Source organism: Barbus barbus (genome assembly GCF_936440315.1).
Source record: "Barbus barbus genome assembly, chromosome: 23".
NCBI classification, from domain to species: domain Eukaryota; kingdom Metazoa; phylum Chordata; class Actinopteri; order Cypriniformes; family Cyprinidae; genus Barbus; species Barbus barbus.
In genome coordinates this window covers 15057406-15076279 of record NC_136751.1, presented here as the reverse complement: position 1 = coordinate 15076279, position 18874 = coordinate 15057406, and the positions used below count along the sequence as shown (strand labels likewise).

Genomic DNA, 18874 nt, shown 5'->3' with positions numbered 1-18874 from the left:
ATGACAAGCTGGTAAGTGGTTTGTTGCTGGTTCACACCAGCTGGGGCCAGGAAAGGACAAAAAGACATGCATGAAGCATGTAAAATTTGACCTAAAATTAGCTTCCAGATCAAAGTGGAAATAATCTCCCTGGGAGCTTGAATGACTAATTTTCCCGGAGCTGGAACTGAAAAAATGAATTTGTTGAAAATTCACTCCCTTAGGCCATCTTCATTGGAACAGATTTGGAAAAATGTCGCATTACATTTTATAAAAACATAAAAAAAATTAAATAAATCCACAAGTAACCCACACAACTCAAATCCATTAAAATTGTGTAGAATTTTCAGCAAATTTTAATTTTTGGGGTGAAATATTACCTTAAATCTGAAGAAAGGTGAAGAGATTATATACTAATTTGCATAATGCTGACCAGGATGGTTTGTTAAGATTAAGATCATTAATCAAATGCAAGCGATAACATTATCCAGAAGTGTTTATTAAAAAGATACTATTACTTTGTTTTCTTTCATGTATTAAGTTAATAGCAACATAAAAGCACAAATAAATCTTTTCGGTGTGGTTATAAATTGTAATGCAGATACATACTATATCTAGGCTAAATTAATAATACAGCCTAACAGAAAAAACAGAGTCAGCATGAAGAGGCAAATGTTGAACAGTGATGAACTGCTGAGATCCTCTTACAAATCGCTCAGTGTACTGCAACACTGGAGACATAAGGGCTTGTGTAGTCCTCACCATCTGTGTCATTTACTAGAGCATGCATTAAACGCAGCTCAGTACAATGTTTCTTTGCTAGCACATCAGTTTTGAATAAGAACTAAAAATCATTTCATTATCTCTGTAGAGTGACCTTTATCAAACTAATTATGCAGTAAATGTCTCAAATGTAAATATGCAGGATATTAATGCTGGTTCATACAAATGATTGCAGACCTTCATTCGTCAACTTGCTTGTGTTCTGCTACACAACCCCATAAATGGAAAAAGGGACATCTCTTTCAGCCAAACCACTTTAATGTAGAGAGGAGTGCAGATTAATTTGCATTTTTCAATGCAAAACGTATAGGGATGTAATTATAACTATAAACTTGATAAAACATAACTAGAATATGCTCTAAACCCCAGTTGTTATGTTAACAACAATGCACCTCACATAAAATTGTATAAAGTTAATAAAAAAACAATTCAAGATTTTTCTGTTTTATCTTTTTATATTCAATCCATTCCCAAGACAAATAATCTTCATCAATATTTTATAAACTTAGCCAGTTAAAATGTTTTCTCTCTCTTAATATTCCTTAATGTAATTCTGCATTTGAGATGCTTAAAATTATAATATTTATAAAAAACAGAGGAAACATGACAAAAAGCATATGTGAATTCCTACTACAACGACATGATTAGTGGTTACTGTAGTGAACCGTACAAAGGGGTGAAAACTTAAACAATACACAAGGGTCCACCTCCACGTGTGTTGCTTGGCAACAGCATGCTATCACCAATGCAATATTTGCTCTGCTTGTCCAAGTAACACTTAACAACACAAATTTACATTGGATGGCATTTTAAATGTGGAAATTTGAGAGCAGAGTCTCTTTAACACGGATCATGATTGCTATTTTGTGTCTTTAAGCAAGGTTACAGTTGTGGTCACAAAGGGGCGGTCACAACACTTTTCAATTTCATTCGTATGCATGTGAACTCGGGAGATGGTAAACACAAGCTCACACGAAACATTTGCATTTTGGATTTATTATTTGTTATATGTTAAATGTTTTTTTTTTTCCAAGTCTAGTGTGACCGCAGGTTAAGGCGCATTAATGGAAATGCTCATGTGTGCAGTTTTAAGCCAACAAAAGGCTTTTTCTTTATTATAAAAATCCTGTGAAGTGAAAGGGATAGTTCACCCAAAAATGAAGAGAGTCACTATTTACTCCTGTTGTCCAAAACTGTATGATTATTTTCTTCTGCAGAACACAAATTATATTTGGAAGAATTTTGATAACCAAATCATTTTGGTGCCTATTGACTTCCATTCATCAGAAAAAAAATAAAATGTACAGAAGAAAGAAAATCATACATTTTCGGAATGACATGAGGGTGAGTATATGACGACAATTTAAATTTATTTGTGAACTATCCCTAAAAACTAGGAGGTAAGAAAATGAGCTTACTTCATGGAGGAATCGGTAAGCTGAGGTGTTTGTGGTAATCATAGCACATGCTTTTACTTAAGTCTCTTGGCTACGGTAGTGGGGGGGGACCTTGACATTGAGCATTTGATGCTGGGCGCCATGCATTATAAAATCTTTATAAAAAAACCCCCCTTTAATCTGGAAAAAATGTTTCACTCACAGGGGCGCAGGAGGGCAGATATAAAAGTAGGATAGGGGGACAGGGCATGATTCCTATAACCAAACATAAGGACAACAGGTATGTCCACACTGACATTTAACATATTGCAGCTGAACATTTTTTTCCCTAGTATTATCTATTCATAACATAACACCGCATATCGACTTCCCAATCCATCAAGGGTGGTCCTAGAGTTTCTCCACTCACACAAATGGAAATTCAGGTGGGTTTTAAGTTATACAAGGGGCAAACTGGATAAAAAGGGGTGCCTTTCAGTTTTTTGGGCTATTAGGTTTTCCGGGCGCCCAGTCTCTTGAATACACTGACTGCCCCAGCATCCATCTGAGCCCCGTGAGTGTCACCTGTGCTACTACTGACCTTAGGGCTGGCCAGAGCAAAGCTGCCCTGGGCTTTGCTTCTGCTACTCGTAACGCGACTGTCCTGGGTGTCTGTGGGCTGACTGACTAGAGGGGTCGAGGAGGTAGGGTTGACTGACGGGGCCTTGCCCAGTCTCTGCAGTACACCTAGTTTGGGTGTCCCCTCCTGGCTGGAGGAGGAGGTAGAGGAGGAGATTGGTGGTGTACCTTCAGATAAGGGGAGTTTGTACTTTGCGCCTAGTCGACGCAGAGTGAAGGGTTTAGATTTGGCAGTTACAGTCTCTTTTTTAGAAGTAGGTGGGGGTCGTTTGAGGACGCCGGCATATTGCAGCACTGAGCCCTCCTCGTCACTGTCATTGTCCTCGAAAGCATCTGCAACACCATCTGCCTTTCCTCCACCCTCTTCATCTTCCTCTGCTTCACCCAGTCGGCTAAACACACCTGTTGGCTGCTGCATGAAAGAAAGAGACAGAAAGACAGTGATGAGAAAAATAACACTTTACAATATATTAACATCAATGAATGCATAAGGAATCATGAACAATAAAAAATACTTTTAAAGCATTCATTCACTTTGGTTCTATGTTAACTTCTACATATACTATTACACTTATAACATTTCAAGTTGTATAAATCAACATTAGTTCGCGCATTATTAACAAACAATAATTAAAGAGATTGTTCACCCAAAATGAAAATTTACCCACAATTTACTCCCATCCTAGGTGTATATGACTTTATTCTTTCAGATGAATACAATCGGAGTTATATTTAAAAACGTCCTGGATCTTCCAAGCATTTTAATGGCAGTGGGTGGGTGTTATTTTTCAATACTTCAATACTCCAAAAGAACTTATGCTACACCAATGTCCTACGTCATCCGCCCAGAACGGCTTACGCGTGCGACAGTTAGCGCAAGCTAGCGACTACCATTATAACATTTTAAATATTAATATTTTACTTACCAAAACGCATTGATTCACTACAGGAGGCCTTTATTCACCCCCTGGAGCTGTGTGAGGCACTATTTATTATGGATGGATGCGCTTTATTGGACTACTGAAAAATAACACCAACCGCCATTATAAAGCACGGAAGTGTCAATACGTTTTTAAATATAACTCCAATTGCATTCATCTGAAAGAAGAAAGTCATATTCACCTAGGATGGCTTGAGGGTGAGTAAATCATGGGGTTTTAACAATGAACTACAGCATATTTTGGAATTAACATAGACCTACATTAATCAATAACCTAAAAATGATTCATTGCTGGTTTATGATACTCAATGCACTAATTTGAATGTTACTGTAGTGTTACAGAGTCACTAAACGATAATGTGTGTAATAAAGAGAAAACAATTCTTAGTGTCTGGGTTTTTGTGGTCTTGTTTATCTGATGGACAAAATCAATACAATACAATTTCTCACCTTCTTGGCTGAGATGGTGTCTGTCTTAGACTCTGCCCCAAGTCTATCAAACACTGAAGTACGCTTTAAAACCTTAGCTGTGGCAAAGTAGGGAAGATTATAAGATCAATATTATCTGTATCAATTTCTAATTATTAGTTATTAGCAGTTTTAATTTCAACAGTTCAAATTACTGCAATATCATATTAGCTTGAAGACTTAAGAAAATATACTATCTCATGGGCACCTTTCTTCGCCTGCTGTGCCAGGATGTGCCGAGTGCGAGCTGTTGTGCCTTTCGGCATGTTTATGATATATTTCCCTTCCATTTCTCTTGTGACTCGCCGGCGCTTCACTTTCAACCCATTTTCCTCTGCTGGCTTGCTGGGCACTTTGAGAGGAGGAAAAAGAGTTTTAAATCATCCTGTTCCATTTAAAGAAATAGATAATCCTAACATTTATTCTACTGTTCAAACGTTCAGGGTCAGTAAGGCTTTTTTATTTTTAGAAAGTAATTCTTTCACTTAGCAAGGATGCATTAAGTGTATTAAAAAATGATTTCTGAAGGATCATGTGACACTGAAGATGCTGAAAATTCAGCTTTGCCATCACAGGAATGAAAAACATTTTACAATATATTAGAATAGAAAACAGTTATTTTAAAAGGTAATAATACTTCAATATTACAATCTTTACTGTATTTTAAAAATCTTACCAACCCCAAACTTTTAAATTATAGTGTATATGCTACATGTATACAATTTCTAAGTAATAAGTGCCCTGGGCAATCAATGACTAACATCTGCATTCAGTAAAAAACATGATTTAACATCACTGTTCGTTAACCTAATCAGATGTACCTGTTTTGGCACTGGCATTGGAGACCGTTACTGAAATTTGGTTGTCAGGGTGCCGAGCAGGCGTGCTTGGTGGGGAGTCCCGGCTCAGAGCATTGGCAATCATGCGTGTGGCAGCTGTCAGGGAAACATGAACATTACCAGAGCTACAGCTTCAGCCCACTCAAACAAAGATAAATCACTCCCTGTATGAGCAACCAGTAAAATAACTGCAGGAAAACTGTCAGTTAAGGACACAAAGAATGAACATAAGTAAGCATGTATGCATATATATATATATATATATATATATACACACACACATTTATATACACATATACACACAGTAGTGTTTATTATAAATAATTTATCCGAGCACTTCAAACATTTTTTTTAAATTCATGTGCCTTTGTAACCTTTTATCAAAAATGTTAACCTCCCCTTCAAAACGACTCATCTTCTCTTCCGGTCACGAGCTATGGCGCAAGGGCGAAGCTAGTGATGTAGGGGTAAACGCTGGGATAAAAGACAAGGGAAAAAGCTGAAACTGATGCGTCACTTTATAGAAATACATGCATTGACCAGTGCTGACGTGAGCTATGGGGGGGGGGGGGGGGGGGGGGGGTACACTACCCTTAAAAATTTAAAGGATATATACTCTTAGGACATCGCAAACTATTTTTTTATGAATATGACTTAACCTGATGGAGGACGTGCTCAGTCATTCAAGCAGTCTCTCTCTCGCGCGCATGCTGTTAGGCATGTTTTGTGCCATTGATCACCGTCATCCTCAATAAATAAAAAATGTATTCATGCTAGGGTGTCGGCAGTGAAAATACCCCCACAAATAGAGAAATACCCCCACAACTAACTGCAAGCTGGCATTCAGATCTGCCTCCATTTTGTTAGCAACACCCCAACTTCCAAAGATCCAATAAATTCTCGAAGGACGAAATCAAGTCCCGCCCTCTTATTTCAGATGCCGTTTCACACAGATAGAAGTCACAGTAGAAAAAAAAAGACAATCGCTACTTCCGTTTCATGCCGACTTTAAGATACTTACGAGTGTTAGCAGTACGTCTCAGTTCAGCCAGTACACTAGTCTGTCCAGACGAAATGGCCTCGGTTGCCGTTTTACACATATCCTGCATTAAGAAGATAAAAGATCATTATTTCACATTTAGAATAATGAAGCATGCCAATGCAAGGGTATGCATGAAAGACCAAAAAACCTTTATTGATCAACAAACGCATTGAACGTGAGAGTGTATGGCATGGGGCGCAAGAAATTCCAACAATAAAAGTGTCCAATAATCAACAGTTAAAGCGTTAGTACACCCAAAAATGATTGCATTAATTCTGCCATTAATTACTCACCCTCATGTCATTCCAAACCTGTAAGACGTTCGTTCCTCTTTGGAACACAAATTAAGATATTTTTGATGAAATCCGAGAGCTTTCTGACCCTCCATAGACATCCATGCACCTGAAATGTTCCCAGAGCCAGAAAAGTAGTAAGGACATTGTTAAAATCGTCCATGTGACATCAGTGATTCAACCGCAATATTATAAAGCTATGAGAATACTTTTACTGCACAAAGAAAACTAAAATAACAACTTTTTTCAACCAGTCTTCTCCTCCAAATCACATACAGTTGGGCAAAAGAGTATTTAGTCAGCCACCAATTGTGCAAGTTCTCCCACTTAAAAAGATGAGAGAGGCCTGTAATTTTCATCATAGGTACACTTCAACTATGAGAGAAAGAATGGGGGGGAAAGAATCCAGGAAATCACATTCTCTGATTTTTAAAGAATTTATTTGCAAATTATGGTGGAAAATAAGTATTTGGTCAATAACAAAAGTTAATCTCAATATTTTTTTTATATAGCTTGCACAATTGGTGGCTGACTAAATACTTTTTTGCCCAACTGTATTCCGCCATTTTTGATAGTGCCGCAACGCATACACATGCTTTCCTGTGTGTAAACAAGGCACATCATGCATTTTCTACTTCAGCAGCATCACACGCATACGTTGTTTACGTGCTGAGATACTCTTGATAATGGTGGAAGACATGATTTGGAGGAGAAAAATTGTTGACTATATTTGTTACTTTTGTTTTCTTTGTTCACAAAAAGTATTCTCGTATCTTGGTAAAATTATGGTTCAACCACTGATGTCACATGGACTGTTTTAGCGATGTCCTTACTACGTTTCTGGCTCTGGAAACATTTCAGTTGCATTGCTGTCTATGGGAGGGTTAGAAAGCTCTCAGATTTCATTTAATCAAAAATATCTTAATTTGTGTTGAGAAGTTGAATGAAGGTCTTACGGGTTTGGAACGACATGAGGGTGAGTATTATATAAATTATATATAATATAATTATCCATTTGTCTTTTATGCCAAAAGTCATTAAGATATTAAGTAAAGATCATTTTCCATGAAGATATTTTGTAAATGTCCTACTGCAAATATATCAAAACCTACATTTTTGATTACTAATATGCATTGCTAAAAACTTCATTTGGACAATTTTAAAGACAATTTTCTCAGTATTTTGATTTTTTTGCATCCTCAGATTCCAGATTTTCAAATAGTTGTATCTTGGCCAAATATTGTCTTATACTAACAAACATCAATCCTTTCCATACATCAATGGAAAGCTTATTTATTCAGCTTTCAGACGATGTATTAAATCTCAATTTCGAAAAATGTGACACTTATGACTGGTTTTGTGGTCCAGGGTCACATATTTCACTTTTGGCAGCATTTATATACCCAAATACTACAAAAATATAACATTTACACTCACTTGTCTATACACATGCTTTGCATGTTTGAGAATGGTTATGATGTCCCCGATGACTGTAATTCCCAAGTCCATCATTATTTCCTTACTGAGGTCCATGAGCATGCTTTTCTGAATCCTGAAAACAGAAAAGTAGTTGAGGCTTTTACAGTATCCAGTTGTGCAGTACAGGAGTAGCATTTTGTTCAGAATGTTGTCTGTTCACATTTCAGAGAAGGCCCGATTTTGACTGTTCAAAATGGTGAGAAGAGTAAGTAAATCACACAAGCAGACCAAGATCTATCCTGTACTGAACCAGATGAACCACTGCATGTCTATTTAGACATGTTTACTACAGTGGCTACCTTTACAAGGACACCTTTCACTTCAGTTGGAATGAAATTATTCTGACTGATGAACCTGATTGCAGCTTCTAAATAAATCAGGTTGATGTGCACGTTTATATCAAAAGCTTCATATCAGATTTGATCTTTTTACAGGCAGACACTGCAAATACACAGTTAGTTCCTAATGTTTGCACATTGTGTTCTCCTACCATTGCTTCTTTCCTTTATTTTTTTTAAAGAGTGGACTTCATATTTATATCGGGTCATATTTATATCGGGCACATTAAGCTTTGTGCTGTGCGGTTTATTTATCAAGCCATAAAATTGCCCATTACTGTGGCCAAAACAAGCCATCTGTGAATGAGAGAAGTGATAACTGATGAGACGTTGTTCTGCTCCACTTCACAGACAATGAATGGAAGGAGAATTTTGAACACCTGTCCTTCATGACAATTCATTCAACAAAAACAACTTGTTCCACCTGTCAAACATCCTTTCGACATTTCCACATCATTACACATGCGCAGTACTTTCCAGATCCAGTTTTCAAATCCGATTAAGTGTTAATCACATGTCCTCTAGATCAGGTTTCGAAAAAGTCTACCCAACCCATTTCCAATCCAATCAAAACTTAGTTCAGATCAAGCTCAATCAGATTGATTAAGGTATTTACATTAAGGATTTTGTGTCCAATTGAGCCATCAATCTGATAACTAACGGATTATTTGGTTGCATGTAAATGTAGCCAGTGAAAGCCAATAAATTGGTTTTACCTGTTATCAACAAATGACACTTGCTTAGTTGACAGCCAGTCCAGGAGGGATCCCAGCATCTTTGAAGAACTGGATCCATTCTGAGGTGGCTAAAAAATGAAAACAGTGGTTATATGCATTCTGAAGAATACCGTATATTTTGAATCAAAGAGAAACGTGCACATTTTTGTCACAAAATGACTGCAAAATTAAAGCTGTCAGCAATGTTACACATTTTATGGTCAAGACCACCATTTTATCTGTTGATATATTAGAAACAATATTCTATTTTGTATCTTATTTGTTTAGCATCCACAGACAATATTGTGCACTATTGTGAGCTGTCAGATGTCTGTATTCACTGTCTCAGGGTAAAGTTTACTGCGTAGATCAAATTAAGTAGTTTTGAAAAATTGGACAATGTGATTTTTATTTTTTTTAAATGGCAATTTTGATCAGTTTTTCTCAGTAACACTAATAACAACTGTAACTCAATAGATCAAGAACTTATTTTAATGTTTATGCATTTGACATTAATTGGATGACAGAGAGTGTGTTTTCATCCGATTAGGGAAAAGCAACCACAAAGGTTAAAACAGACTCAACCGATTAATTCTAAGAGACAAAAAAAAAAAAGTGTGGCAGACCCAGCATGGAAAGGAGGTCAGCAGCATATGGGACATGCATGACAAAGAGAGAACACATGGTCAGCCAGAGCAGCTGCTTGTGTTATTTTTAAAGTCTCGTGTCAGTAATTCAATTCTCCTGCTCAAGGCTGTTTACAAGATGAGCAAAACTATCTGAACGGATGCAGTCAAAATGAAGTCACTAAAGAAAAATAAACGTTAAGATGTCTACATGCATATTTCCTTTTAATATTCTCCACAATATTGCTCAGTACTTCAGTCATATTACTAAAGCACACAAGAGGACACCAAATTCTGAGGTTTATTACAGCATCTTTCTAAAGGGAAAAAAAAAAACAGACTAAAATAGTTTGCTGTTCCAAGGTGATTTCAAACATTGGTCAAGTTCAGCTGGTTTAGCTGGTCAGCAAACTGGCCTCACAGTTGAAAAGTTGCAAAAATCCTTCAGACCTACCTGACCAGGCTGGAAGACTACTTTAGTGAAGCAAACCAGTATAAAACAGTTCTTAGTTTACATATACTTTCTGCCACAATAATTTTAAGGGACTGCTATTCAAGCACGCATATCGCAAGACCACTTGAAATGACTTTTACCAATTTGTATACAATGCAAAGTAATTATATTTCCATTTAATCGCGAATATACTATATATAAGCACGCCTGCATGATATAAACAGCATATAAATAACAATGTTGTGTCATAACGAGACAATAGTAATGCAGCGCGTGGCCTGTTTTCAATGAACCAAGCCGCTGTATAGCGCTTCAGCTCTTCGTGAAGACCAAACCTAATCCTCCACAAGACATTCTCCTCTGGATTTCACACCACAGATCGTTAAATGTTGATTTAAGCGTCTTTGCGGACCTGTACAGTGACCACATTCCATACATTAGGGTCATTTCTTTCTCTTACCTGTTGTGACCGTCGCCATCTTCCCAGGGAAAAAACCGACGCGTTGCGGAAATCTTGTGACGTGACATCCTCTCCGTCTTCGGAACAAATCGACTGACCCGAATGTTCCGAACGTTCCGAGTGAACTCTGGCTCCAAAACATGTCTTGTTCAACGTTCTGCTGCTCCAGTGGGTCACTTTGTGTGTAATTACCGGCACCATAACAATTGAGAGTTTGTTATTAAACGGAATTTTCCATGACAGCCTCAGTCACCTTTTATAATATAAGAGATGTAATATAAGTGGTGACATTCTGCCTTTTCTATTTTAATCGTGAAAAAGGTCTTACGGCCTTATAACAACATCAGGGTAAACAAATGATGACAGTATTGTCATTTTTGGATGAAAATACCTTTTAAATTAAGGTCTGGCTGATTGTACAATGCAACATGCTATTTTTATTTTATCCACTAGAGGACGGTAAGATCTCATTAATATCATCTCCCTGTTGCCACAGACCCGTATGATCATTCATGTGCAAAATTGATATTAATAAATCTGTAAAATATTATTTGTAACATATTGAACAGTAATTTATATGTATAAAATATGCATAAGAAAGTCTACTACACTAAAGAAACAAATAAATAAAAAATCTGTAGAAAAACGGAAAACATCCAAGTAATTTTCTGCCAGGACATTATCCCTTAAGTTTACAGGCAATTCCTTCAACCCTAAAACACACCATAATGCAATGCATAAATTCTCTGAATTATAAATGCAGACAATTCCTTCATATTAACATAATACATTGGGTCCTATTTTTACAGACTAAAGCATGTTTGGAAAAAGAACAGCTAGAAAGTCTTTGTGAATATATTTATTTTGTAGACATTTCCTTTACAAGAAAAATTGGACGTCATACAAAGATATTAAGATAGGACAGTACACCAAGATTTCACAGTCTATGTAACAATATGAAATGTCCTTCTCCATTCATTAAAGGGCTAGAAATATAGCATAAAGTGAAATGAAATGGAGAAAGGGTGAAAAGAGAAAGAATGTAGAACGGCTGATTATATAATTCACAAAGGTTGTTCAGTATGTATTAAATATGCTGTTCAATATGAGAACTTGGAGCAGTCATGGCGAGGACAGCACTCTAAAATCACGAGTGTCCTAAACCCATAACCTTAAATCTCCCAGACACCTCTATCATCGGCACTCTTAATCAAAGACAGGCTATACAAAGATGAACAGTATTGAAAAAGCACCATATCAGCTCTCAAATGTTATGTGATGATTCTTATTACACCTAACTTTCGTTTCCCTTCAAAAAAGGCAAAAAAACGTACAAGAAACAGGTCAGCCCTCTTTCTTTTCGATTTTTTCAACAAGTGGTTGTAATATGAGACTAATATTTGACTCATTTTATACTGAAGGCAATCTTTAAATGTGCATTAGAAAGTGAAACAGTTCACCTATCAAATGACACTCACTAAACCCGAGAGGTACTGAAATTTTACATCCTCATAATGCATAACCATCCCGTCACTGAGGTCTGAGCAGAGTAAATCTTACGTAAGGTAAACTGGAAAGACAAAACAAATGGTCTCAATTCTTCACTGTGACACTGTAGCATAAGGAACAACTTTTATCATGCAATTCAGTTGATTTGCTACATGGTTCTCCTATAATAATATTCTCCTATAATAATATAATATTAAAATATTGCAGTCCACTGTGTCAATTCAAAGCACTGTGAATTTGAAAATACCTAGGACGATCATAGCTAGAACATGACTGTGCAGTTCAATCTAAACAAGGTGTTTTTGCAAAGTGGAAGACCACAGAGTCACTGATACTGTATCATTTAACCAACATCTCCTTATGCTATCATATCAGAGTCAGATACAGTAACAAAATGTTTTGGCGTAGGAGTGACAAAAGCACCAACAGCTGAAAAATCAAAACAACATAAAACTGTTGTGACACACAATAACGTCTTTTGAAGAAAAGTTGAATTGATATCAATGTAATGGAGCTTGGAGCTGTTTGACAATGTGCTTTCGAATATCATATAACGTCCCACTTTGTGAAATCTCAGCTCTGGCTTCATTACGTCACTGTTTGAGATGCCTTAATTCAGTTTTCATCGCCAAATGAGAACGTAATTTCATGAAATGGCCCTGTTGTAAAGAGCTCACACAGTTGTTTCCATTTCAGCTTAAATTTGATGCTCTGGGTTTAAATTCAACCAGCAATACAATGGTGCACCTGTGTATATAAATGTAGCACGAAAAGGCATTTCGATTTAAACACCTGTACAAATATTATCATTTCCACCCCATAAAATACTCCACACGATGAAGCCAAAGTCAATAGGAACAATGGACCTCATCTGATTGTAAAATACTTCCCATCTGTGTATGACGTCGACACGCATAATGTTCTGATCATGTCCGTAATGTGCATTAAGAAGGGCTGGTTGAAAGTTGTCCATCAAGCCCTGAATATCACACGCACACAGAAGCCAAAGGGCAGACAGCACACACTGGACATGATAAATCAATGCAACACCAGAAACACAGCTGAATATCAGATCTAGAATACATTGAGTCACTCAATTCATATCTTCTTTTTGACTGATTTATTTATGCATTTATAGATATTTTGCGTCCAGTGTGTTTTGTCCACAGGGGTTGATGAACAAGGGCTGTGGAACCAACCTCATTGACAAATCAAGCACAGCACAAATCTGTGATCCATATATAACACTATATGCACCACAGCTTCAATACAGTCATCATACATATTACATGTTTCGAATGAAAGGCAGTGACAATGCTTTTCATATTATGGGAAAGACGGGCTGTTATTGTTTATTATAATATACTTTTTGTTCTTTTAGAAAAATATCTATGTTTAAACCAAAACCAAGTGCATCAAGCTCTCCCTTCTGTCTTCATTGACAAAAATAACATTTTCTGAACATTCATACATTACATTACAATCATTGTATATATATACACACTGAATATGTATATATATGCATACATATTTTATATATATAGTTTTAGACATTAAAAAAGGTTCATAGTGCACAACATGCCTTTAGTTGCCAACATGAGATAACTATGAAATAATAATAATAATAACCATAATAACAATATTTGTGATAACTGCAGTAAGACAACAGTAACAGATAGAAGGAGCAGCTAACAGCCCCACAAAATTCTTCCATTTGGCAGCAACGGCACAATCAAGAGCAAAAGAGAAAAAGCATCATGAAAAATCAGTAACTCAAAACATCAAAAACATTCACAGGAAAGTAAACGGTTCATATTCAAAAGCACATCCCATCCTTTAGGTTGGCCATCGCTTTGTGTTCCTTCCATCCGCAGCCGGCATTTGTGCTTTTTTCCATTTTAACAACAACAACAACAACAACCCCTTTAAAGAAATAAATCAACTGGAGATGTAGTACTCTGTGGCTTCCATTCACAATCAAAGCCTAGAGCTGTGCTAAACCACATCCGCAGCTCAAAGACTATGTCAAGGACTTTAAGAAGCACAGAGGTCACTCATCCAAAACCAAGAGGTTGTCCTTTTTTTTTTTTGGTTGCTCGTTATAATGCTCTTCAAACACAGAGTGTCGAGCCACTCTTGTATGTTATCATCAGGTAAGCCACTTTTGAGATCAGAGTTAATACTATCATTGAAACACAGAATCAAACAAACAAACAAACAAACAAACTCCTCTAACTTGCTCAAGAAAAGGGAAAGGGCAAACACGGTGCGAAAGCTCTCAGAGGACCAGCGGGAGATGACAGGTAGAGAGCATGGTCATACAAATACTCTCACCATCTCATACCTCCACATTCCAAGGGCTCTCCAAAACTCCTCGGCTGGCCTCGCCCAAAGTTTAGCCAGCGTGTCTCCGCTCATTCGAAATGAAATCCTCAGTGCTGAAGAGAAATAAAGAGTCCTGTTCCTTTAGCCAGTGTGGTGGCATCCGAGATGGCATTTGATCTGCGTGCAATCTGTGGCTGGTTCGTTTAGATTTTTTGAAATGTCTGTGGTTCCACTGTGAGCTGGTCCGTGCGAAGAGAATTTGTGGTGTTGAGGGTGTGGGCTGGCACTCACTCAAGGTTCCATGGGCTTTCAGGGTCCAACGGGCTCTCAGGGGCCGAAGACTTCAGAGAGAACCAGAGGTACATAGAGACAGGAGAGAGGAGAAACAGATGTGGAGATGGACAACGGAGGGAGAAAAAAAAAGAGAGAGATAGGTATTGTAGCTAGAGAGTGTGTGGTCATGTCCTTTTGTCACAGGAAGTGGTGTGGATGAACTGGATGGAGAAAGAAAGCGTAGCAAGGTAGCCCGAAACGCAAAACAAAACGAAACAAAACCCACAAAGCAGTTCTGTGCCCCCTTTTTTTGCTTAGACAAATACACAGCAGGCACCTGGCGTGGATAGAGAGAGAAGGAGGGAGATGGTACACCAATGTAAGCCAGAGCAAGAAAAGATAAAAGCAAGGGGGAGTGTGCTGATGTGCTTTCATTGTTATGTCAAACGGATTTAAATGTCTATGACAATTTAAGTGTGTGTGTGTGAGTGTGTGTGTGTGTGTGTGCATGTGTGTGCATGGGCTACTGACTCATCTTGATATTAAGCCTGAATTCATTGTGAATTAATATACACTTACATCATTTGATGAAGTCACTCAGACACTAACGCATCTGGGCCTCGAAAGGGTTCAAATCGAAAGGCTTTAATGTAAAAGATCAGTACAACGTCTGAGAGGTGTTTGCATTTGTACGTGTGCGTGTGCTGCTGTCGACAGGCAAGCAGAGGCAGAGAGACGCAGAGCTCTCAAAGTGCAAGAAGCGAGGGTGAGTTCAGGGAATCAGAGGACTGATCGCTGCTGCTGGTTCGCTGGTTAGCGCTGGCCCCGCAGGCTCCCTCTGGGTAGGTGAACACAAATGAAGATGTGTATGAGGGGATGTAGTTGCCGGCGTCAGGGTTACCACCACCGTTGGCAACAAGGCACGGGCCGTCCGGCGCCGGCTGGCCCTGCCCATAGAAAGAACTAGAAAAGGCTACCTCCTGCATCATCCCTTGCTGCTGTTGCGCTGGGGCCGGCTGTGTCTGCGTGGGCTGTGAAACCGGGACATGGTGGTGGTGGTGGGACGAGTAGGCGGGCGGCAGGTAGAAACTGTCCTCCTTCACAGTCAAACCCACCAAGGAGACAGAAGGCGTCTGCGGGGACATCTGCGGCAGCTGCAGTGGCTGCGGCTGCGGTAGTGGTGCAGGGGGCTGGTCCTGATAGGGAATTTTGCAGCCGGGTTGGTGGGCGACCAGTACGAACTCCAGGCGCTCCTTCTCCTTTTGCAGCTCGGATATTTCGGCCTCTAGCTCGGCCTTCTCCTCCTCCAAAATGTCTGTCTCCTTAGGTTGGAGAGACAAGAGGAGGACACAAGGGGACAGAGATTATATGAACACATGAAATGAGGACGAAAACAAGGGTTTCCTTTTATCATAGTAGTTCAGACACAGAGCTACTTCAGAAATACACGTTGCTATATTTTCAGAGAGCAACAACAAAATAAACTTGGAGAAAATGCAGTTTTCTTAATTGCCAACTCCGTTCCCACAATATAATTACAGTGGGTTTATGCCCTCTTTGTTCTAATTACAATGCAGCATAATACACATGTGTATGTTGGAATCATTTACAAACTCTCATTGTAAAAATGATTGTTATGAGCAGATTGGCATGTTATGAATACGGTAATTATGATGCTTTTGCATTCATCTGTTATTATGGATGAAATATTGTGCTGTAACAAGTGTAATTATATGTGAGTACAGCATCGCTCACCGACTGTAACCTGTCTGTGAGCTCACGCCGTCGGTTCCTACACTTAGCGGCGGCCAGTTTATTTCTCTCTCGTCTAACACGTCTTTTCTCCTCCTCCTCAGGGTTCAGCTGGGAACAGAACAAATTTCATTTTTAATTTCTTTTTTAATCAAAATGTCAAATGACTAACCATGCCGTCATGGTCCTCACTCACCGTTTCATCCCGTCCACGGCGACGGCTCCGAGACTGCCTCACTGGGCCAGGAGTATCAGAGCTTGGTGGGGTGAAGCCTCCACCAGACGAAAAGCTTGGGCCTGGCAGGTCATAAGGATCCAAAACAACAGGCTGCGTCATGGTGCTGGAGCCCATGCCGCTTTGTCCTGGTGCCACGGAGGAGATGAGAGTGGGCTGCACCATCCACTGCAGATCCTGGCTGGTGGTGATGGCCGTCACTGTGGGCACAAATGAGCTGGGCATGTCCACCCCTGTCCCAGTGCCAGTTGACCCTCCACCCACCCCTACCCCGCCAGTGGCTGATACACACTCCTGGAAACCAAAAACATAAACAGTATATAACTATGGGTCCCACCAGCTTGCTGTAAACAAAAAAAATCTATTTTATTTACTTGTAGCAAAATTAACGTTGAGTGAAATAAAGTCAAGGAAGCATTTCTCATTTTTGTTTAGCCTAAAGGGATAGTCTACCCAAAAATTATGAATCTGTCACCATTTTCTCACCTTAAAGTTGTTCCAAGCCTGTATGAGTTTCTTTTTTTCTGCTGAACATGAAAGAAGATATAGTTGATGGTAGCCATTGACTTCCACAACATTTTGTTTCCAGTATATGGAAGTCAATGGGGACCAGAAAGTGCTTGGTAACCCACATTCTTCAGTATATCTTCTTTTACATTTAACAGAAGAAAGAGACACATACAGGATTGGAACAGCTTGAGGGAGAGTAAATGATGACAGAGAGAATTTTCACTTTTTTGGTGAACTATCCCTTTAACTTGAAGTACTGAAAAAACTAAAATAAAATACAAAGCAACAAAAAATATGAAGAAGACATTGATACTTTTCAGAGTTTTCTATTTTAAAGCTGCTTAAACATTCCAACAAATTACAAACGAGTGCTCAAATGCAAGCACATAAACGTCGTGGATATTTTGCTTTTTACCAATACATCTGTAAACAGCTATTAAAACGCATTTAGGAGAAAAATCTAAATTGGTAGGTTTTCTTTTTTTAGAAAACTAAATCCTAGTGATGCCAGAGTGAGTTCCTGGTGTCATTAATATTCATACAAAAGCGTGTTAGGCAAAGGCACACGCAGTACGCCGTAGCCAATAAGCGGCCTCTAATAGCCCTCCCGTCCCTGATCCTCCGCCCCCGTCACACCCCCGGTGTTCCCCTTAGCAACGCAACGTAACACTCCAAAATAGAACGCATTGACGTCACGCCGAAGTCTGAGAAGCGAGAGCAGCAGCGCTGAGCGCAGGGCGGAGCTTCGTGTGCGAACGTCGGAGAGTTCCACAGCTTTGTCATCTGTTTCGCGGCGTGCTGTAAACTTACCACGTTGCTACCGGGCTGATTCCGCGCGCATGCTGACTTGTCAGTATTCTGTTGAATTCTATTCCGACTTTTCACATCTAAACACACTCGAACAAATTCAAATGCATTCACTTAGCAATGTCGCTGCGCTTCTCTAACAGAAACAAGCAAATCCCGCAGCTGCAGTGCTGCTTAGCAAAACAGTTTGCACGGACAAACGCGATGTTGAAATGCGAATAAATACTGTGACTTACTTGCGGCGCGCTGGTGGTGGGCGGACTCCCGAAGGATTCCACGGACGACAGGTACTGAGATTCAAGAGAAGGAGATGAGCTTCCACGGGAGCCGGTGTCGGGGTCTCCGGGGAACCCCTGAAACATCTCCCCGGTGGAGCCGAAAGAAACCGAAACACCTACTGTGCCCGGCGAGAACGGGATGTCACCTGTCACCCAACAGAAGTCACATTGAAGCGTATTTTCGCCAGGACATCAACTAGTCGCTTGCGTTTAATGCACCATAAAAAGAGAAAAGTAGATGCATTACATTTAAATATTTGTATTATATTAAAGTCACCTACCGTAACAAGTTTTACTTGGAGTCTTCGTCAAGATGCCCTTAGTCTCTTTCCAAAACAGTTGCATTAAGACATCAATCCAGTTCCCTGCTGGAGGAAACTTCTAAAATCCAATCTCTTCTTGAATAACACTTCCCAAACTCTAGTACAATCCGTGAAATGTGCATTTATAAATCCATAAAATAATCCGGAAAGTGTTTATTACAAACGGGAGTAGAAGGTGCTCGGTGTTTCGGGCGGCAGCGCTTCGTCTTGTGAATGAAGCCTGAGAACGCATTGTAAAGTAGGGAGTCCTGGCTCCTCCTCTTACTGGTGTTCCGCTGACGTAGGTGCCCATATATGGTCCAAAAGCACTGTTTTTGTTTTCGGTATCCAAGCATATGACGTGTAAGGGATTCCCTCACCCACAGAAAGATACAGCTCGATCGCGGTCAAGAATAGGTACGTTTACTATTACTTTCACGAGATATTTTTA

At 39.1% G+C, this 18874-nt stretch overlaps 1 protein-coding gene and 1 pseudogene across 3 annotated transcripts; both read right to left on the bottom strand.

Moving 5' to 3' along the window:
• Window positions 1-1005: 1005 nt before the first annotated feature.
• LOC306842704 (uncharacterized protein C19orf47 homolog) lies at window positions 1006-10488 on the bottom strand (annotated as a pseudogene). Its single transcript, XR_013785975.1, has 8 exons — window positions 10433-10488; window positions 8893-8981; window positions 7797-7911; window positions 6046-6127; window positions 5007-5120; window positions 4394-4537; window positions 4168-4244; window positions 1006-3189 (listed from the first exon to the last, which is right to left on the bottom strand). The product of XR_013785975.1 is annotated as an uncharacterized protein C19orf47 homolog (transcript).
• A 2566-nt stretch (window positions 10489-13054) lies between these two features.
• LOC306842586 (protein FosB-like) lies at window positions 13055-18656 on the bottom strand (the record flags this gene model as incomplete). Of its 2 annotated transcripts, XM_079373535.1 has the most annotated exons (6): window positions 18403-18655; window positions 18080-18267; window positions 16488-16820; window positions 16295-16402; window positions 15517-15861; window positions 15312-15377 (listed from the first exon to the last, which is right to left on the bottom strand). In XM_079373535.1, exons 1-6 carry the CDS (start codon window positions 18464-18466, stop codon window positions 15312-15314), a joined length of 1104 nt encoding a protein of 367 aa, XP_079229661.1. In that variant the 5' UTR covers window positions 18467-18655. The 2 variants fall into 2 exon arrangements, with proteins under 2 accessions (XP_079229660.1, XP_079229661.1); XM_079373534.1 differs by having other exon boundaries at window positions 13055-15861; window positions 18403-18656.
• Window positions 18657-18874: the final 218 nt, after the last annotated feature.